Source organism: Archocentrus centrarchus, chromosome 15 (assembly GCF_007364275.1).
Source record: "Archocentrus centrarchus isolate MPI-CPG fArcCen1 chromosome 15, fArcCen1, whole genome shotgun sequence".
Lineage (NCBI taxonomy): Eukaryota > Metazoa > Chordata > Actinopteri > Cichliformes > Cichlidae > Archocentrus > Archocentrus centrarchus.
In genome coordinates this window covers 14283275-14306302 of record NC_044360.1, presented here as the reverse complement: position 1 = coordinate 14306302, position 23028 = coordinate 14283275, and the positions used below count along the sequence as shown (strand labels likewise).

Genomic DNA, 23028 nt, shown 5'->3' with positions numbered 1-23028 from the left:
TTTCAGCTGTGTGTGTGTTGCCTACATTCAGCCTGTGCAAGATATTAGATTGGCTTCCAGTTATATTCATATCAGTTGCCTGGAAACTATAGTGCCTGTCTTTTGAGTGCACAGGCACAAAATAATTTGGTTTGATATAAATTGTATCTGTTGTGCAGTCTTTATAGTATGCATGTATTTGCTCATATTTAAAATAATTAAATTGGTTTAAGTCCATCTGCTAGTGAAAACAATAATAATACACTTTATATCTGGTGCTTATGATGATTTTCCTTTGAGATTCAGTCCACAGCACACACTGTTTAAGCTCCCCATACTTGATCTTGAAACCTCCACTATCGTCCCCATGCTGGACGTTAGTGGTTAGAGATTGATATTTCTCTTTTAAAGCAGGGCAGCAGATAAAGTGTAATGAGTCTGTGGTGAATTTCTGCTGTAGCTGCAGCTTATGTATTCCATAATTACATGGTGCAGGTTTCCCTTAAGGGTTTACTGATCCCCTGCCTTAAAACAGAGAATGCAACCCTTCACCACAAAACTGCGAGCGATTAGAGGTTTGATTTGGAACTCTTTACCTGAAAAGAACAAGAAAACAGAGGAACGTCACACTCACAGATGATCACTCACTTTTGGTTTTGTTATCATCTTTGGCTTCATGACAATACTGTCATCATTCTTGTTACCACTGCGTGGTGATTTGTTTTTTCCTTTTTTTTTTTTTTGTAGAGCTGATTCTTGATGGAGAGTAGTGAAAGGAAGTGTACTGAACGGAAATTGTGTTATATAAACTGGGGATTTCATCTGTCATGTGTTTTCAGTAAAATTTAGACCCACATCTCATTTCTTGTTTGTGACTCACACTTCTGGAGCCCTGTTAGATCGAAGCAGCGATCGATTCTGCGTCATAGCCCGGCCACTATCTACACGAGATTCAAAGATTCAAGACATGCCACATTTTTTTTTTTTTCTTAGCATATAATAGATTTGTCAGGATTGACTGCTGATACTCAGCTTGTCAGCATGAATCACTGTTAGATGAAGAGACATGCTGTCAGAAGTGAACCCCTAAAGGATACAGGATCAGCTGCTACTTACTGTGCCTTATAGGATGCCGAACTTCAGGCACTTCAAAGATTTTGTATTTATGTGCATTCAGAAAGAGTGTTGGCTGACCAGAAGACAGTTAGAAATTGAGTAGGAGAGAGAAAGAAATGGAGCGCTCGGGGGTGTAGTGCATGTGAAAAGCAGCTGGAGAGGAGAGGAGGTTTACGTGGCAAGTGGAAACCATGTCAGTGCTGCTCAAAGGCCCAGTGAGTGTGTTAATGTGTGCAGACTTGCTGTCTTTATTTGAGCTGCAGGTCTCTCAGGACCTACAGGGTGCATTTGTGTGGATGAAATTGTGTCTGAGAAGGAGTTTGCATGCTACATGTGAGTATGCACGGGTGTTTGCATGCGTGTTGGGAGGAATCTGTTAGCGAGTCAGATGGTGGGTGGGTCAAGAGGCCCCTGTGTTTATTTGTGTTTGCAGATGGATGCGATTTTTAAACTGGCATGGGAAATCATTAAGGCAAATGAGCACTTCCAAATCACTTTAACAGCCGTACGCTGTTTCAGCAACTTCCCTGTCAATGACAAGCTATTGAATACTGGAGCTTTTTGTTGAGTCCCGTACAATCACGAGTCTGACAGTACCTGAAAGAATTTGTGCGTTAAAGTTTTTTATTAGTTGTTGTTGTATAATAGTTAATGTCATATATAAATCTATGGGTTTTGTATAGAAATTTTTTCAGTCTCTCCTGAACGCCAGCTGTTTTTAAGCTCTGCCCCCTGCGGCACAGAACAGATCCGGTACTGTCCGCTCTGTTTCCGATAAGTGATTATTAGTGACAGTGTAGGCCCAGCTTCTTGTTCAAAACAGAAACAGAAAAATACCACGAAATGTATATTTCTTATTGAGATTTGGTGTGAGTAAAGCCAGGGGATCCATTATGTTGGTTTTTCTTCACGTTGGTTGTTCAGTGGTGGAGGCGTCAGAGTTTCTGCTGGAAAACCTGATGACGTGGAGGAGTCTCACTCATTAAATTAGCAGTTTGACTCTGATTCCAGTCTTTTTATTTTATTTTATTTTTTTGGACACGCTCTGTATCAGCAACATTCAGCGAAGTTAAAGGTGCACTGTGGCTTGTCTTACAATACCTCTAGTAGTGCTGTGCAGCATTGTTTTTATGAGTGTGTCCCTGTTTTGTTGTTATCATGCGTATGTGCACAAAGATGTGGATCACATGATACACAGCCTGGCAGTGATTTCATGTTTTCCACTGATCAGCAGTTGGTTGTGCACTTGTTTTTCAAGAAATGCAGCTTTGTGCCAAAACCAGGCCAGAAAGCAGAGAGCGAGGAAGCTAACTGAAAAGAATTTGATGTTTGAATTCTTCCAGTTATCAGCTCTGCAGTTTTTATTTTATTAAATTTCTTTGAAAGCAGAAACCCATGTAGCAAATGCAAACATACCGTGACTTTCAATGTTTACCCAGTGGAGCATGAAATCTAAGTTTTATACCACAGACCTGTACTATACTGAGAAAATCAGCAAACAAAGTGAATATGATGAAGATATTCAGCAGTTTCTAACTGTAATGTGAAGGCTGTCTAACTGTGAGATGATTTGGGTGAATGTTTCTGTACTATTTATTTCTGGTCTGCCTCTTTTCCCTCAGGGCCACATACTGATTCAATGACATGAGTACATCTGTACTACATTGAACAGCAGTTCTGTGTCCCTTTCTAATCCAGCTGCACATCTGCTGCTGATGAGCCAAACAAAGGCACTGCACTTTGCCAAATTTTACTCTTCTCAACCCAGTTCTGCTCTTAAAAAGATACCCCAGGGTTAAAAATGCGGCACTAAAATATAAGGGTCAGTGCCAACTATGCTATCAACCAAAAAGCCTGATCCTGAAAAAGTATCTTATAAAGGAAATATTAAAAAAAAAATGAGTAGACTAGACTCTCTGGCTTCCTCCTGTTGGTGATGAATTATTGCAAAGTTCCCAACTGTCATCATCCTTGGATGGAGCTGATGACGGGAGAGTGGGGGTGGAGTTGAGGGTTTGGACATTTGGGAGTGCAAGGGTGGGAGCAGGAAGCACATGTATAAATCTGAGCGAGGAGAGATAAACACAGAGAGTGGCTGGTATCTGATGGAAGCCAAGAAGAAAATATTTTTCAAAGCTCATAAATACTTTTGGTCTTCACTGGTCATGCAGTACACACAAGAAAACACATAAAGCTCACATAGATTTTACAACAGCTGTACTCAAAAAAAATAAATAAAAAATCAGACACACCCCCTCAATTGTAACTCCTGAATAAGTTAACTAAACTAAAAAAATTATAGAGTTGTGAGTCGCCTTACTTTGTTTATGCTGATAAATATTTTTCTAGTTTAATTTTTGTTAGTTTATATGAATCCCTTTTCATTTACCTCTGGAATTAGGCTGACTTAAAAATAGTCAGTAAGTCAACGTTTTTATGTTAAACTTGGCTGAATATGTGCGTAAACAGTGTAACAACAGCCATTGTGATGTCACCCATTGGTTTCCAACTCTTGTTTTGAAGCCTCGAGATGATTGTTTTGTACACAGTTTGTATAAATCTCATTTTATACACTGTTCTTTTGAAATTAGACTTATCCTGTTCAAGTCTGATTTACCTCATTTTTTTCCACACGCATGTTCTCCTTGTTCTGTCTTCCTGCTGTTGCAAAACATTTCATTTCCTGAAAGAGGCTGAAATATTAGCTTTTGTTTTTCAGGCCTGTTGACTTTGCTGACAGAGTCTTTATTCACTCTGCTCAGGTCACATATTCACTCTTCTCTCCCAGCAGCTGCTAATTTTGTGTTAAAGAAGGTTACATTTACATCTTTTGACATGGAGTTTTATGAGATCATGACCTTCCTGCCGAGTATTTTCATCTGTCTTGAAATTACTTTGTTTTGCAGATGTGGTTTCTGTTTTCTTTTTCTTTGATAAAACAATCTCCAGGTCAGTGTTTTATTTTATGGCCAGCATTGAGGAGACACATCAGCAGAATAAGGGCTGTTATTTAGAAAAGTTAGTTTAAAATACACTTAATAAAGGTACTTCTAGGTAGACCAGGTACAGGGGTGATGCCTGGAAAGTTTATTTTTATGTTTTTCCCCATATCTTAACATTCTCTCCAGCCTAAAAAGATTATATTTGTCAGATATGAATCATGATATCAAACATATATAGCTGCAGATATTCCATAAATACAGGTAAAATTAATGACTGAAAGTTGCTTAGTTGCTCAGTAATTCATCACATGTCTTCATTGAGGGTTAATTGACCTGTGAGTTAAAACAAACCATTTAACAACACATTTCAATTACTGATGTCAAAATAAATAACTCTGCTTGCTGTAACAATGTAACTGCTGTCATATTATACAGTAAAAACTAAAAAGGCAACATTTATATAATATTTCTTCAATTGTTTCTGCACCCAACTTTGCGGTCCGACAAAACATCTTGCATAAATAACGTGAAGCTTCATAAACCGCAGCCCAACCACAGTAATCCAGTGTCAGACGTTTTGGCAGTTTCAACATGTGAGATGCTAATGGTGCTGAGTTCATCTTGGTGAGTTATTAGCTCCTTGACATTTCAAGTGCAGTTCCTGAATTGAATGTGAAATATTATCCAGATTTAGAGAAACGTTCATCTCTAGTCTGAGGGACTGTAGCTCTGAGCTCTTTAGAGAAACGGCAGCTGAATCCAAACCTTCTCAATCATTCCTTATCTCAGGCTCAAATCTTCCATTTATCGGACCAAACTTTTCTTATTCTCCATCATCAGGAGAAAAAGCAGGTTGCTCTTTCCAGGAATTGAGATTACGCCCATTTTAAACGGGTTTTTATTTGTACGTGCTTGGCTTTTTTCTACTTGTCATTAATTTACAGGAAATTCTTGTTGGTTATTTGGATCAAAAAATTTAAACTAACCTTACAGTAAACTGATGGCAGTTAGTTAAAAGTTGGAACATGAGGAGATTAGGATTTCCAGGAAGTTTGTAGGTATTTTGTTGATATTTAAAAGCACCATAAAAGTACACATCTGCTCTAGCATCAGTAATAGGGTAAACAGATATAATCTAAAGTGTGCACACAGAAGCTCCTCCTGTCTGCAGCTTTGAGCTCGGTGGTCAACGGAAGCTCTTGTTAATGTGTGAGCTGAATGTCAGCTGGTCTGGGACTGCATTACAGCTGACAGTTGTTAGATCTGCTTTAGTCCATTCAGTGATGCTTGTTTCAGGGATTTTTCATGATTAAGGGTTCAGCTGGACTCAGTTATGTAAAGCGGGAACCAAAAAATGTTGTAGATGTTGGTTACGTACGGGACACTATACAATCTTTTAAATGCTTCAGTTAAATGGAAACACATGTTTACTACTTGAGAAGGCTGTACTGGTATTAGTTAATGAACCAAAATCTGGTGAGATGTCATTCCAGTTAGGAAAGCGAGTGCAAACTAAGTAAAGAAATCTAAGTCACTGCTGGTGCTTATATGGTTAACTCTGTTAAGTACAAAGAGGAAGATTTCCATTGGCTGGGCTGCACGCTGTAGTCAGAGCTCTAGTGTTTCAAGAGACAGAGGTCCATCCCTCTGAGCACAGCTCCAGCCCCTTCATCTGGTTCTATTTAAGGCCCCTTATGCCGACTCTTATGATTGGCGTACACAACCCCCCTACTCTTCCTTCAGTTCCAGCCCCAACTGAGGAGAAGGAGGCTTTTTAGCAGATGGTTTATTTTCCAAGGGAAACCATTTCTTTCTCCTGCTCTACTGTCCTGTCCTCAGCTGGCTTTCGCTCACTTTTCTGTCACTTCTACACCTCCTCTCGCTGTCCCATTGTTGCTTCTCTTTCCACTGTGTTCATGTGTCTATGTGTATCTGCTGACTGGCAGTCAGCTTTGTTGGACAATACGGACACGGTCCCTTCGGTGAAACAGAATGGATTTTCGGCACTTGAATGTTTGATTGTATATTTTTGGGTGGGAGGTTCTTTTTTTCTAGATTTAAACCATCTCCTTTGCCCCTGATGTTGGGCTGGAGGGACATGCAGCTCTATGGCTAGACTCTGGGGAAGATGCACTGAACCTCATGAATATTGTGATTGGCTAAGCTCTACAAACAAAGTGGCCTATGGCACAACGGGTGCCCAGCAGTCGTTCTCGTGGACCTATGGCTGGCAGCTGGCTGACAGCATGTTTTTTTCCATCAACCCCAGGTCTGGATGCTTCGGACCCCATGCTCCTGGAGCAGTATGTGGTGGTGGCCAATTATGAGAAACAAGAGCCTGCAGAAATCAGTCTTCAAGCAGGCGAGGTGGTCGACGTCATTGAAAAGAGTGAGAGTGGTGAGTAATCAAAACAGATACACAATAAGTAAATGTTGAGCAAGGAAAAAAAAAAAGTGTGCATGGTATGTGTATGCCAGACAAAAACAGACTCATTCAGTATTCAGTCATATAGTTCCTCAAACCCTCTGCCCTTTTCCCCCTCTCAACTCTTTCACCTTCTTTGTCCAAAGCTCACTAGCTGTTGCTCAGCCCCATCTGGAGGCTCGCTTTGGCCTGCAGTCAGCCCTGTTTTTTCCCACTGTTGGTTTAGGCTGAAGGCCAGAATGTTGCCTCTAGCAAGAGGAATGTCTTCCAGACTCATATTAATTATTCCACCTCACTTTAATGGAAAGCCAGCAAGACATGCCGGATTTACAAATGCCAGCTGCAGAGAGTCCTTAGTCAGCTGTTTAACCTCTTGGAAGAGCTAGTAGACAGGGCCAAAATGACATTTTAGGGTATATGTAATTTAATATGACAATATTGAATCTTTAATGCCAATATGCTTTTATATTTATGAAATCTGTTTAAGACAACATGTAATGAAGTTCTCATTTTAATGCATTTCAAATGTAGAAATTATGTACTGCATTTAGGCCTTACTGATGTCTTCTTCCACTCACAATAAAAAGGTCCTGGGAGTATTACAGGATAATCCTTGAATAACAGCTTTAATGGTGTGCTGAGACAGTAAAACAGTAATCAGACTCATGTGTTCTTCAGAGGGAGGATGGCACAAGAGAGATGGAGAAGGAAACAGGGAAGGCAGCTGGACTTGGGTTTCATTATGGGTGTGATTGCCAAACTGGCCTTAAGGAAAAAGGTCCACAGAGTAGCATCACTTTGAAGTATCACGTGCCCTGCCTTTGGGTTCATGTATTTGTTTTCACTCCCTGCTTCAGTAGGATTTTAACCCAATGGGGAGTCATGGTGAGGCGGGTATTCCAACACCTTGAAGTCCTTTTATTGGGGGCGTTAAACGAGTGCTTTTGTCAATGAATTTGAGCTATATGATCCTGTGCTTTTAAGTATGGGCCCCTTGACTTTTGTCTTTCAGCTGACCACTGTGCGCTGTTGATCTGTGTGAAACTCATGCACATTGCAGATTTATGATTTCCAGGTTTTCGTGTTATTGCTCTAACTTTGTTTCATGTTATTATTGCTTTGAATCCCTCTCATCTCTGAAGCAGGCTATATTTTGCTGCCACTTTCACTTCAGCTCATTCATTCATCTCTGGTTAGATTGATTTCTTATGAGTTTCTAGAAAGCAAAATAGTAGATGGCAGGCTTTTTAAAACACATCTGAAGGCTATTTGACAGTTTTATTGTACACTGACACTTCCACAGAGAAGTAAGTTTTGGTACAGTTTGCTGTGGAGACTGTTTCCAGCAGCACAGCTAGCATTTAGCTGAAATCTCAACACCTTTTGCGATGGAAGCTGGCTAAATTTGCTCCATTTGGCTGGGTGACATCACTCTGTGTCCCTTTGCCAGTACTAACAAGACCAGGTTTGTGCTAAGAAGATTTCAGAGCTCATTTGATTTAGCATTCATTCCCATGCTGGATAAGTACAAACCCTTTAATGGTTTCTGACAGATTGATCTGTGTATTACAGGGTGATGTAGTGAATTTGCTGAGTTAGAGGTGCTAAAAGTGTCTGCTGTATTTGTTATGATAAAAGGGTTGTATGGATTTTCAGTCTGGGCAGATTTAAAGCAGCATGAGTCCCCCTGCAGAGTCTTGGATGCATTGAGGATAAAATATCTGTATTCTGTCATTTTACCATTTACTTATGTATCAGCATTGTGTATCTGAAGGTGTGAGAGTATGAACATATAACAGAGACAGATCTAGAAATGAAAAGCTATAGTTTCTTTTTATTATTTCTGCCATTCACCCAATAACTTCAACAGAAGTCCTGCTGTTAAAGCTACTGCACCATAGACATTGGCTGTGACTGCTGCCCAGTGAAGTTATCGACTTTCCCTTACCTTGGATTAGATAATATATGCCTTTGACGGGGCACTGAATCTAGGTCAGACCTATAAGCGAGCTCAGCTTTCTCCACTTTTCCAGCCTGCTGTCCCAAGCCGAGCAAGTATTTTCCGTTGCCCTGGCTTGATGATATAGTTTGTGTTGTGGTTGTTGTTTCAGTTGGTACAGTAGTTTATTCTGACGGCTGTTTCTTAGGTTTTGAAGTAGGTGCAGTGTATAGTAAATTAACAAGGTAGCCCAAGGATTCAGTTCTGTACTATTTAACACATGCATGAAAATAAAAGCTTTTAACCATTGAGCATTAGGAAAATGTTATAGTTTAATGTGCTGGAATAATTTGTTTTAATATGCATTTTTTTTTTAATTATTGTTTTGTCCTCACTCCTTCTGCAGCTATTTTATTTGTCTCTTTTATGAGAGTTTGCCAGGGGGAGATGCTGGCTCAGGAGAAGAGAGTAGTGCAGAGAGAAACTCGGGGAGAAAATGGAAAAAGCAATTTCCTGCCAAAGTTAGTGGTTCAGAGAAGCTGGTTCATTATAATGGCTTAATGGATCCTCCAGGATGCCTCCTCAGTTTACACTATATTGGAGAGATGTTAACCGAAGCTAAGCTAGCAGGCTTGTTGGTCAGTTCAGTTGCTCTGTGTTCAGTGGTTTAAATTTTGCCTTTTAATGGAAGACATAGGAAAGGAAAAATAATTTGCAGATGCTTCTGGAAATGTCATAATTATTGTGGTAAGCATATTATCTTCAGTGCTGTGTTGAAAATGTCTATGTGGATACTGTCAGGGTTTAACATCTCAGCCTCCATGAATTACAGTTTGCAAAATGAACTCCAGGAATGTCTGTTGTGAAAAGGCTGACTTACAACATCAGTCCTTCCATCTCCCCAAAGACCCCCTGGCATCACCTACATACAGTTTGTGTCTCTGCTGCTCCACCCAGCTTACATAGGCAGGGTGGAGTTAGTGGAATTTCAGAAAAAGAATTAACTATGACTTACCATAACAAGACTGTAATAGAAAAAATCAGTTTTTGGGTTCATAAGGAAGAATAATTTAAGCTTTGATAAAGCTTCATAGAGAAGCTGGAAGGTGACAGGTATTCCTCCAAGTGGTGTTTGGTGGCTTGACTGAAAGCCCACAGAGGCTATAGGCAGATTGAACAAGCCTGGCCCTCAGCATGGCATGATGGATGTGCAGGATGTCTGCTCAACCTTCACATGGAAAAAATTTATTAAGACAATAATGTCTGTCCTTCCTGTCTTTAGCCTGGAAGCAAGCTGATCTCAGTGTAAACCTCACCAGAGAGTGTTCAGATGGGCTGAAAATCCTTTATCTGGAGTTGACTCAAGAAAATAGAAAGCAATCTGTAAAAATATAAAATGCCAAATGTACAGATTTTTGCTTTATGACCAAACACCTGCAAAATGGCTTTTCCAAGAACCTCAGGTTTGCATTAGCAGTCAGTATCAGGCTAAAATGCTACAACAATACAATAAACATAGGAAGCTTTGAACTTGCTGAAAATCATGTTAGTGCCATTTTAACACTCCGACTCGCGTACTTCTAGCATGGCTGTAGGCTCCTATCTGTCATGCACAATGCAAACTGAGAGAATCTTGGTTGAGGTAGTAAACTCTAAGTCTTTAAATCTTCCAATCCACAATATATTTTTTCCTCTATGCTTATAAGTCTTTACATTTACTATATCTTGCAAAGGGAGCTTATTATACAACCTTTTAGAGTAACAATTGACTTTACTCTATAGCTCCAAATGGTGTTTTGTCATAACTATTAATAATGCTTTAGAGATCTTGACTACCTGGAACTATGGTAGAATTATGCTTATTTAATAAACTGTACAAAGTCAACACATCTAATATTGAAACTGGGAGTTTTTTTTTAACATTGGCACAAGGGGATGTTGCTGACTGTGTTCATCATCTCTTCTTTAACTAACTCTCTTAGAACTGGGCACTGAGAAGATCATTAGTAGTTTTGACAGTATTTCTCATCATTAATTGATTTAGGATTTCATCTGCTCAGCGGGTCAGGGCCACGTATTTTGTTTCATAATTCTGTAATGTTTTCATTGAAAACCATTTTCAGTGCTTTCTCATTTTCTAGCTGTCTGTCTGTGTTAGTCACTAGTTAGAGTTAATGATCCCTTTATAGATGTATAAATTTTTCATGCTATGTGCTGTAAAACATTTCTGAATCACCATGGATGCTTAAATGAGCCCTGAAAATCCAGCAGCCTTTCTGGATCTTATTTTTACTTGTTTTTCTTTGCATAGTAGAGTTTTTACTTTTAAAGTTTTCCATCTAGGATGCAGGGCAGAACTGCAGAATTAGTTTTCAGACTTTTTTCTTTCAGAGATGTCCTGGATTTTCTGAATCTTTTAATGACATTTATGCTAGTGATTAAATCTGATAATTTGTTGTCATTTTGCATAGATTCAGCTACTAAGTCATGATTTTTCTACTTAACTTTATTAGCCGTGAGAACACTGGGTGCTTCTTTTGTTTGTTTGGTTGTTTCTATCTTTTTAGTATTACACACCATCTTCACTCTTTTACTGCCCCTTTCCTGGAAGGTCAGTGTTGACCTGCTGCTAGTCCTCAAACTCCAAGTTTCCCAATTTGGTATGTGCAGTTTCAGCAGGAACATGTTTCCTTGTGTAACAGAGGAAAAACACTATAATTCATGTCAATGAACCACCAAAGACATTATACAGAAAACTTGCCAACTGTTAAATGTCTTTTTTAAGCCGAAGTTGCAGCAGCAGATGGAAGACACATTATGCACTCAGAGCAATCCCCATCCTTCACATTCTTTCGACCCAGCAAAGGATGTACAAATGGCCATCTTAAGAAATGAACCGTATCCTATATTTTTAGAAATGTTACTTGCATCTTGTCAAAGAGGCATATGAGATGAAAAACAGGCTCGATCATGGTACTTAAGTAAAGGTAATGGTTCTAATAATAGTGTATAGAAATCAGTGTCTGGAGCCAAAAAGGTATGTCTCCCTCTCACTCAAGAATTGACCATTGAGTTAAACCAGCATTTTAAGGGGTGGGGTCTCAGGCAGTCAAAGACTGCTGTGTCTCCAAATCAGTGGAGCCTAGAGAGCTCACAAGCTGTGGGTTACAGCTTCATTCAGACTGTGAGGGGATCCTTTCAGAGACCGGGAGGGAGTGAAGGTTGTTCCTTAGGTCAGCATTAGCTCTTAAAAGTCATTTTGTGCCTTTTTTTTTTTTTTTTTGCCCTCCCCTCACCACTTCTTGTACCAGAGCCACCGAGGTAATTGAAATCCAGTGTTTTATGAAAACTGGAAGTGTGTGTGTATTGCGCTGGATTGCCTTTCCCCTTGTGCTTTGATACATGATCTACTGTTAATAAATACAGAAGCTGGAAATGAATGGGGTTTTCTCCTGCTATACTCAACATGGGTGTCGGGTATCTGCAGGACTGCTGAGCTCCTGCATTCCTCATCATTTCAGGCCATGAAAAAAAATACTCAAGCTGCTGAGTCTGTGGTTCACATGTTCATGCTAGATGTGGTCGAACTCTTTTGTGAGGAGTTATTCCACAGCACAAAACAGTGTGTATTTCAAATTTAATTAAGTCAACCCTGCTTGAGTTAATGATAAATTTGTGGGGTAAGTGGTCATTAAGTGTTGCAGTCACACTGTATTAAACATGCCAATGCTACAGAATCAGACTTGATTGGTTGTATTCATAGATTGTAGCTTTGTTTTATGAGTTTTTCCTGTACCTTAGGAAAAGACCAATGTTGCATAAATCTAGTTACTTTGTTGCAGCTGCGAATCTGTTGCTGATTACAGTAAAAATGAAGCATGGGTCTTAAAACTGATAGAGTTTCCAGATGGCAGATACTGTATGAGAGAAAAAGAGCTAAGGAATACTGTCTGTTCTTATTATGTAACTACAAGCTGCATCTGCACTAGAAGGGGTAGAATATATACTGCGGGTTAAGTGAGACTAAGTTTACATAAATAATACAGAAATATGCCCCTAGCTATTTTCATCTTGCATTTCTATATTTCTACAAAACAATTGAACTTAAAGCATCGAGTCATCGTTTTCATCTTAGATTTTTTTGAATGTGTTGCTCATAGTCAAAAGACTTTTTTTTGGAAATATATTTACTTATTCGCTTTTCAGAATCCGCATCAGGTTAGCTTAGCATAGCATAGTGGCTAAAAATGAAAACCGATGGCTGGCTTCATCCAGCTGTAAGAAAAATCCAACTACCAGAACCTTTAAAACACACTCATGAAAATGTTATTTCTACTTTATTTAATCCATATCAAAACTGAAATATAGAAATAAAAATTGTACCAATAACAAAACTTAAATAAATAAATAAAACTTGAGATTGCACATAGTCAGAAGAGGTAACTTTTAGAGGTAAAGCTACAGTTAGATTCATAACTTGCTGGACAAAGATAGAGTTTTGTAATTTTGTTTCTGTACACCACCACGGTGGAGTTTAAATCAAACAAAATCAAGATGTGATTGAAGTGCTTTAATTCAAGGGACTTAATAAAAAAATGTACATAAACTGTTTAGGAATTACCACCATTTTATACACAGTCCCCTATCTTCAGAGTCTCAAAAGTAATTGGTCAAACTAACATAATTTTGAATATATGGGTAGTTTTTAATACTTTGCAGTCAGTGACTGAAAATCATACCCTATTGGGTTCAGGTGACTGACTTGGCCATTGAAGAACATCACATTTCTTTGCTCGTGAGTTGTTTTTTGCAGTATGCTTTGGTTTATTATCCATTTGCACTGTGAATTGCTGTCCGGTTAATTTTTTTGCAGCATTTTGGCTCTTTGATTTTATTTGATTCTGTACACTTCAGAATTCATGCTGCTACTTCCATCAACCATCACATAAGCAGTAAACATTGGTGACCTGCTTCCATTGGCAGCCATATTTGCCCATGGCATAGTACTGCCTCTACCATGTTTGACAGATGATGTGGTATGCTTCAGATCGTGAACCGTTTCTTCCCTTTGCTATACTTTCCCCATCATTCTGGTACAAGTTCATCTTAGTTTCATCTGTCCTAAGATTGTGTTTTTTTTTTTTTTTTTTTCAGAAATGTGCAGGCTCTTTTAGATGTTTCCTGATGAAGTCTATTCTGACCTTCTTGTTCTTGAGTGTAACCAGTGGTTTGTACCTTGTAATACACCATCTGCACTTATATTCATGAAAGTGTCTCTTGATTGTAGACTTTGATATTGATATGCTTACCTCCTTGAGGTTGCTCTTGAGTTGTTTAGATGTTGTAAAGTTGTTTTTCTTAACCATGTAAATAATTTTGTCATCATGTACTTTAGTTGTCTTCTAGTGACTCCATAGTGTTTAAACATTTGCTTGTCAAGCAAAAGGTCAGTGGTTCAGTTCTAGATGGAGACACAAATTCCCTTTGGGGTAGTGTCGGGAAGGTGGTGTAAAACCCAAATCAAACATCTGGTGCTACCTGCTGTGACAACCCACTGACAGCTCTTTAGGCCTCATATTTAAAATTACAGCAAAAAAAACCTCTAAACTACAAATTCAGCACTTTGAATCAACTTCAGTTTTTATGTCTGCTTCATTTGCCATGAAATGAGAAGGGAACAGACCTCACCTAGCCATGAAATTGCTTGTCAGTCAGTTGTCCAATTAATTTTGAGAAATGAAAATAAACATGAAAATGGGGAAGTGTGTTTAAAAATGACTATAATTTATAAACGGCGGATGCTAACGTTTTGTAAAACTCCTTGTGTTAATTGAGCAGAACGTCTGCACTTCAATCACATCTTGATTGTTTGATTTAAAATCCACTGTGATGGTGCATAGAAGCAAAATGACAAAAGCTGTCTTTGTCCCACAAATTATTGACCTAGCTGTAACTACATTTTTGTGCTGCTGGTCGGGGCAGGTTATTTATTTCCCCCTGGTTTTAAACAGACGGAATTTGTGTGTTTCAAACTGGCAAAATTGGATTTTATTTTTGTTCAAAAAAGGCCATTATTGGCATCAGGAAGGCATTTAACTCGATATGAGCAGTCTTATTTATACCTCAGCAGGCTACTCAAGGGAAAATTTTCTTTTGCAGCTTGTTCTCTTTTGAAAACATTCAGTTTTTCTTGGTGTTCTCATAGTATAATACAGCACTGTTGTTAAGACAAACCGTTTGGTTTCCATCTTTCCGAGGCTGTGACATTTGAGGTTGATGTCTGTGGTCATGATCCTATGGTGTGATGGTGTTATATGGGATTCCCACTAGAGTCTTGTGGGTTCAGCCATTGTCTTATGCAAACACTGACCCAGAAATGGTGGGGGTTACAGAACTCAAATCTGCTTGAACGCTTTAAAAGCTTTTTGATTTTCTCTGGATGTTGACTAAATCGCTATAATCCTATTATTGAATAATGTTTAGCAAAGTGTATTGCAAGTCAACATTTGGATGTGTTCTCCTTTTCCCTTTGTGGTTGAAACTCTGCAGTAGCTTTCCAGAGTTTTTAGCTTTTTATAGTGAGGCATGGAGGAAAGCAAGCTATCATGCAGACTGAAGAAAAACAACAAGAGATGATGATACACAAGATACACAGATGAAAATGCAGGTGTTGCTTTCAAATTTAAGTCTGCTCTCTGCTGTGGCACCCTAGACAGTGGATGGATCAGAACCAGACACATGCATAGATAAGTGTACTCGTCCAAACCCTCAAACTGACAAATTTCCAGACATAAGAGGCATGCTTCTTTCATTCTTTCTCCCACATCTGTACAGATAATTGGAAGTGAAGAAGACAGTGTATGTTACTCTGTTAATCTTATTTCTATTACATACCATTTCACCTGCAAGCAACTGAGCTCTATCTTTAATTTTCTCACTGTTCAAATTTACATGCAGTCTTTAATCACTGTAGTCTGAGTATTTAGTTCCCAAGGGATCTAGGTCAAACAGCGGTAAAATGAAGGTCAATGAATTCAGAAACCCATGTAGACTTACCAGTATGATTTCATGGAAATTTTAGTGACCATGTAATCCAGCAAGATTGCTGTTTTGGCAGTGGGAGAGCCACAAAACAGCTGTTTCTTTTGTAATGATCTCAGTTAAAGGTTTATGTCACTGGGAAGAGTGTACAAATGATAACCCTGTCAAATATGATGTTATCATCCAAAACCTGAAAATCACATTCACCTCCCAGCCCTATAGAAAAATATTCCAGAGTATCAGAAGTATCATAATATGACATGTGTGCATTATATACATTATACTGTAGGTGGGTTTAATTTTTAAATCTGAATTTGTTCACCACATGGTTTCTGTCTTTTTGTCATTTTGTGTTGCCTGTATAAAAAGGCTATGAATGAATGCATGCGATTTTTCTTTCCCTACATTTCATATAATTGCAAGCTGTCTGATATAAACCTGCCACGGCCAGGAAATCAGCACTTACGTAAATGTGTGTGTTGATTTTGAGGTTACTTTTATTGCTGCCTTTGAGGTTCATTGAGCTCAGCCTAAGCACCTTCCATATAAAGGGATGGTTGAAAAATACAGGCAAAGCCACCCAAGCCATCAGTAACAGCATCTATTCACCCAGGTCATTTAAAGCGAAGCTGCGTCTTTGCACCATATTTATATTCAGGCTTACAGCCCAGTGCTCGCATTTAAAGTACATTTCTGTACTTTATTATTGTGTTTGCTTTCATTGCTATCATTTGTCGCTTTGCTAAAGTGAACATGACATTTCCCCCAAGCTGGAAAGTCAGTGTGAACATGGCGATTTGCAAATGTAAGGATTTTTTTTTTTTCTGTATTGAGTTGATTATAGAGATTTACTCCCGCCAAGCTGACCTTTCCCTGTAATGGTTGATTTAGTTTAATGTGCAATTGATGTATTTGAGCTCGGCCTTCACTGGTCATTAAACTCGGCACATCAGACTTCTTTAAATGCTTTCAGTGACTTAATGAAGTATTGCAACATTTTCCTGTCATTATTTTTGACACTAATTACAATGAAATCCTCAATTATATTAAAATACAGTATAAATTTGTGATCTTCTAACAAGCTTTCAACTCCACCAAACAAAATCAATATATTAAGTCCTTCCGAATGTTGTAGATGCCACTTTGTGCTTTTTTGTGGTTTGCTTTCTCAGTCTGATTTATTGACATAAGGTTTTTGTTGAAGCCAAAGCTTTGGTGAGCGCATTACATGGATTGTTACATCCCTGAGCACCGGCCAACTCAGTGTTCAGAGCCAACCAATATCCGCCTATCTGGACCCACCCTGACTTCTATGCAAAACAGGCCCACAGCTGATCATGTTTTTGTTGTGTAGCTTAGCAAGTTAATCAATTAAATACAGTAAATCACCCTCCATATGAATCACAGGGAATGCATGTGTAAGTGACCAAGAGGCCTGGAAAGATTTTCTGTTATTGCTTCCACAGAGAACGCCAGTGGAAGTATTAGTCTGTCAGCAGGACATCTGTTGTTTTTCTAGATTCCAGTTTAATTTAGTGGACAGTCATATGGCTAGGGAGTCTAATTCATTTTACTTAATTTTGTAAGTCATCAGAATTTGGAATTGCCAGCATTAAGCGTATATTGACTCTGTAATCATAACAATTAGCGACGCACATACTAACCAAACACTAGTATCAGTCTATTGGTAGATAGGGGACTTTTACCAGTGGCAGTGGCCGTTGTTTAGATGTTCATCTGTGTCATATCAATTTCACACTGGCTAAATGCTTAAAGATATTGGATGAAGAGGTGAAACGCTTTTGAAACAGTCTTGGTTCTGTTATTATTTTTTTTTTTTAATAATGAAGACTGCTTAGTTTAAGTTTTCCTGACATAAAATGAAGAATAAACAATAAGAAAACAAACACAAAAATGATCAACATTAATATTTGTTGTATTGGTTTCGGGTTGGAATTTCAAGTATGCTCGTGGTCACTTCCTTAGATACACCTGTTCAACTGGAATAAGCCAATCACATGGCATCAACTCAAGACATGATCAAGATGACCTACTGAAATTCAAACTGAGCTTCAGAATAGGGAAGAAAGGTGATTTAGGTGGCTTTGAATGTGACATTGTTGCTGGTGCCTGACGGGCTGCTCCGAGTATTTCAGAAACTGCTAATCTGCTGAGATTTTCCCACACAAGGGTTTACAGAGACTGGTCCCAAAAAGTATCCAGTGAGTTCTTTAGGCGAGAATGGTTTATTGATATCCGAGGATGATGGCCAGAGTGCTTTAATCTGTTAGGAAGGCAACAGTGACTCAAACCACTTGGTACAACCAAAGTATGCTGAAGAGCATCTCTGAATGCACAACACATCAAACCTTGAAGCAGATGAGCTACAGCAGCAGAAAACCATGCTGGGTGCCACACCTGTCAGCTAAGAACAAGAAACAAAGGCTGTAATTTGCATGCATTCACCCAAATTGGACAATAGAAGACTTGACAAACATTGCATGGTCTCAGTTTCAGCTGAGTCATTTGGATGATAGGCCCGTCTACCTCACAACTCTTCTAATCAGAGCCCTTCTGTATGTATTCAGTACACATTCCTGATGTTCCTTTCATGAGACATTCTGCTGTTATTAAACACGTGCAACTGAACCACCTCATAGTACAACACTTCTGTAAGAAAAAATGTATAGTGGAGGTCTAAACCAGCTGCAAAAGTGTTCTGGAACACTCCCATTGTCTTTGTGGGTTGTCCAGACAGCTGTCAGCCATATTGTCTTCTGTTACTACAGCAAATAGTGTGTGTTTCTGTGTGTGTGTGTGTGTGTATTGTGAAGACTATGACACCCATTTTACTTTCTGTGGTAATAAAATTATGTATTTTGTATTCTTGAGGAGATAATTTCCCCTGTAGAGTGTTTCACAGGTCTTCTCTGTGATTGTAGCAACACCCAACGTAACGTATGTCTTGAATAATTCACAAAGGAAGAAAGACAAATGGAACAATTAACCCACCTAAGAATGCGCTGGAGCAGCACCCCAAAAGAGCCCTGCATCAAAAAGGAAAGTGTTGGGTGCAAACACTTGAGATGGCATGAAATATTCAGTCCCCAACAGACTAAGATTGGATGGGCTCAAGCAATTGGAGGCCAGTGTGATTAACACTGTTTAAATGTAATTTTATATTGCACAGCTCACAACAGCGGTCATCCAAGGATCATTTACAATACAAGGGAAAGATCCTGTAAGATTCTAGAGATGTATATGGATTGCTTAAAACAAAGCATACATGCTAGGGTTTAATATTTTTCCCGAAAATGACATGAATCAAATCCCGGGAAATGACGAGCCATTTCCCGGGAATCCCGGGAAAAAGTTTATTTATTTTTTTATTTTAATTAGGCCTTCTGTAGCCTGTGTCGGCCTTAACCTATTGTGATATTGTAGAGGTAGCTTTCCAGCTATGTCCTGTTATGCCCAGTAGGGGGCAACGTCGGCTTGATTAACGCAATAAAACCTACATCTGGACATTGGAGTGCTCGAGCTATGCGGTGTTGTATCGTTCCTCAACACTCCCTTAACAAATATAATTCGAATATTCCTCCACTGTACATGGAATTATACCAAGATATTTTACAACTGCTGGTGCAAAACAATACGGTTCATCTCCACAGCATTGATAAAGGCTGAAGCCTTAAACGGAGGCTGAACGTGCCTGAAATGAAGAGAAATGCTTTTCGCATTAAACGAACCCTTCTCTCAATATTTCCTTAAATTTAACATTCTGAAGTTTTCTTTTCTTTCTCAAAGTCAAATCGACGCGCGCGACTTTTTTCCCGGTTTCCCGTCTAACGTTTCCCGGGAAACGGGAAATGGTTCTGATCGCATTTCCCGGGAATCCCGGATCCCGGGATTAAACCCTAATACATGCTGAGAAAGTTAGTAAGGACACTCTGTTTTCCTTACTAAATTTACCATTAATTATTCCACCTGAATAGGAGATGGTATCATTGTAATACATACATTTATGGACTGCTTATCCAACTAGGGCATAGAACATAAACATAACATAAAGAGACAGACAACCATATGCACATCCACTCCTATGGCCAATTTTGAATCACAAACTAATCTAACATGCATGTCTTTGGACTGTGGAAGGAAGCCGGAGAATACCACACTGGCACAGGAATAACTTGACTGTGAGGTTCAAAACCAGACACATCTTGCTGTGAGGTAACAGTGCTAATCATCAGCACCACAGTGTAATCATTAAAGCACATCTTTGGCTAGGAGATATGATACAAAATACCTTGACTCTATGGATTTGCATAGTACACCCCATCTAGCTCATCCCTGCTTTTTTTTAGGGTCCATTTTTAAAGTGAACACTAGCTGAGACATTTGTCATAAAGCCGTAATAGCAATGCTGTCATACCCAGTAGAATAACGTCAAATCAGCTGCAACCCTGCAAATGGATATCTTGGCTTGGAGCAGCACTTCAGCAGTTTCCTGCCCGCTGATTTCATGACTGATGGAACGCAGGTCAAACAAAACCTCGTCACGGGTTGAGCCACAGCCAGACAGTGTGTCCTCTGATATTCTTAAATCCATCATTAATGTTCATTTGTAGCTGTGATTTGAGAGGTTTTGTCCAGCAGAGGTTTAATGATTAAAACAAAGAGGAGGTGATTAATGGGAATGTGAAAATGTCATCTGTCTTCATCTTTCATCTGTCTTTGTGGAGATTTATTCTGCGTACTTCCTATGGTTTGAATCTTATCACAGGTCCAAGTTCATGACAAAAAAATCAAGTGCTATTGTTGCCCTCTGAAACCACTTGAATTCCTTACAGTTAACTTTAGGCTACACTGGTATCTTGCTGTCTAATGTATTGTTTGACATGTAATTTTCAGCCTCTGTATGCTTCTACAGGTTGGTGGTTTGTCAGCACTGCAGAGGAGCAGGGCTGGGTCCCCGCTACCTATCTCAACTCTCACAGTGGCACACGGGATGACTTGGAGCTGGGTGCCTCTAAAGCTGGGGAAGGTAAGTAACTTCAAATGCTTCTGTCTCTGCCCACCCACACACATAAACACAACCTCACCCACTCTGCTATACCCACACACAGAAACCACTTTTGCACTCAATCCTCAATCTTTGATCTGTAACAAAATAAAGAAACCTCACTGCTGCTGGACTATGCTAACAACTGAGACTGGGCTCCTGTGAACACATTACTCTGTCTGCCTGCCATCATAAGCACATTGGAACAGAGTGTAGATTCAGACCTGGGTAAACAGCAAGGAGGAGGACCAAGAGAGACCAGACCACAATGTCTGAAGGGATGTGCTGTACAGTACTGCACAGTACTGTACAGTACTGCACAGTACAGGAAAGATACAGTGCAGTATTAAGCGATAACGCCCGCCATGGAGTGAGCTCATGAAAGAGACGTGTGTTTTCACCAGTAGGATTGACTAAAACTGAATATTTCTAGAGTCATGCTCTTTAAATTATGGTTATCATTAAAGAAAGAAAGAAAGCTCTGACATGACTCACGTTTTCATGCAATGCTTGCTTACCATTAGAGATGATGGATGTTAAGCTTTGTGAGCTTATTGCAGCCAGAGAGGGATCCAAAACCGTCATCTCATACACACCTATGAAGAGTTTGGTTTGCCAGAAATGTGAAGCTGACGCATGAAGCTGAAGACGGCATCCAATCATCTTGACGGCCCTTTGAGATGCAGTTATCAAACCATCTATGAGCGACTCACACCATGTCATTCTCCAAGCATTTTATATTAGTGGAGAAAGCACTTTGATCTTAGGCCAGAAGAGCTCAATTAGTGTCAGATGCACAGACTATGATCATTTTGGCAGGTAGTGCAGCAACTGCAGGATATTTGTAAAGATATATGCAACATTGTGTTAGAGAAAACCCAACAAACTGGAGGTACGGAAATAATTAAGTTGCATATTACACTTCCAAACAAACATCAAGATTTTCCAGCACCCTGGCCAAACATCTTTTTGCTGTACAACTGGTGTAACAAAGGGACTCAGGATCCCTATGGTGTTGTATATCTTATGACTCAGTGATGGAGGGAGAGAGAACACACAAGGCTACTCAGTATTACGCATTTGCAATGTGTTAAATAAGTTAAAAAAAACTTTTCTCCCCTCAGAATACATTGTTATGAGTCAAAAAATGTAGGATGTATACATACAGCAAATGCATAACCACACAGGGGCATACCTAAATGCAAACATCTATACTGGACACTCTCTATCTACTCTTATGGCGATATCTGGAATCTCTTTGCTGCATTAGCTGCTAAGGGGTTTGGGAAGGACATTCTGTTAGTGTAATTAGTGTTTATGTGTCTTGTCAGTCACTTTTAAAAAACACTTTGTCTCTTTGCAACTTTTTGTCAGGTCTGTGGTCTTCAGCAGTCTGTGCACCACCACATTGTCATTGAAAAAACACATTTTTGGAAAATTGTATTTACAGTTTCTGATAATGATAGTTGTTGAAAGCTCAGACATCTTATAATGTGAGTTTACCCACTGTCATCATATTGCTTTTGGAAAATAAGTTTGTCTGCTGGCAGAAAGTTAAAGGAAAAAAAATGATACCGCCAGTACTTACACAAATTATGTACCTTAGGATAAAAGTTCTACCAGTGTTACTAAACACCTTTTATTTTTACTTTTTACTTTGTTTTATATGTACAAGCAGTAAGGTGTAGGACAAAAATGTGTGACTTTATGGAGGCGTTTTACACTGAATTATTTGTTTTATCTGAGGCAGCTGGTGGGGGAAATAGACTAGCATATAGCCACCAGTAAAACAGCAAATTGATGAACTTATATTTTGTTTTTTTGTACTGAGTGAGCAGTGAGGTTTACTGTAGCTGCTCACATTATCTTCATGTATATGGTTCAGACAGAAGATCTTTTTTTTTTTTTAACCAAATGTCAGACTATTCCTTTAAATCCTAATGATCATGTTTGATGTCTCTCAAGTGTCAGAAATCATTTCCATTTCAGCTGTTTTACATATAAAATATGCTGAAATTATGGACCCTCTTAGGTGCACATCTCCACCCAGCTCCCAGCTGCTCCTTTTATTGGAAGGCAATATGTGTCCCACATGCTCAAACATAACAGTGGGAAAAACCCAGGCTAACAACATCCTAATTACAAGCCATAGAGAAGATGACTTGGTTTAACACATCCTTTGTAACCTCCATCCATTCATACTAACTGTCCACCATGGTTTGCTTTGTGGTCGTGTTTTAATGTCCTCCGTGTAGCTAATAATTTTGGTTAGATCCATGTCATTTGCGTGCTGTGTGTTTGTGTAACATTTGTGCTTGCTCTTCATGTCTCCATGTTTGTTTGTTTGTTCTTGTCATCTGGTCACCGCGTGTGTGTGTGTGTGTGTGTGTGTCAGTTACTAAGCGACACAAGGCTCATCTGAAGAGGCTGGACCGGAGATGGACGTTGGGGGGTGTCATCAGCAGGCAGCAGAGCCGAGGTGAACTGAGAAACATGCTGCATCGCCTCCCTCCCTCCTTCC

The 23028-nt window shown here is 39.2% G+C and overlaps 1 protein-coding gene across 3 annotated transcripts in view; it reads left to right on the top strand.

The window, feature by feature from the left end:
- The window catches only part of LOC115793314 (SH3 and PX domain-containing protein 2A), a 68861-nt gene that overhangs the window by 39045 nt on the left and 6788 nt on the right, over window positions 1-23028 (top strand). For 2 of the 3 annotated variants that reach the window (XM_030748236.1, XM_030748238.1), the window contains exons 7-9: window positions 6307-6435; window positions 20376-20489; window positions 22903-22986. In XM_030748236.1, the coding sequence (XP_030604096.1) occupies window positions 6307-6435; window positions 20376-20489; window positions 22903-22986 (327 nt within the window). The remainder of the gene's footprint in view (window positions 1-6306; window positions 6436-20375; window positions 20490-22902; window positions 22987-23028) is intronic. The other variant, XM_030748239.1, reaches the window with a different exon arrangement.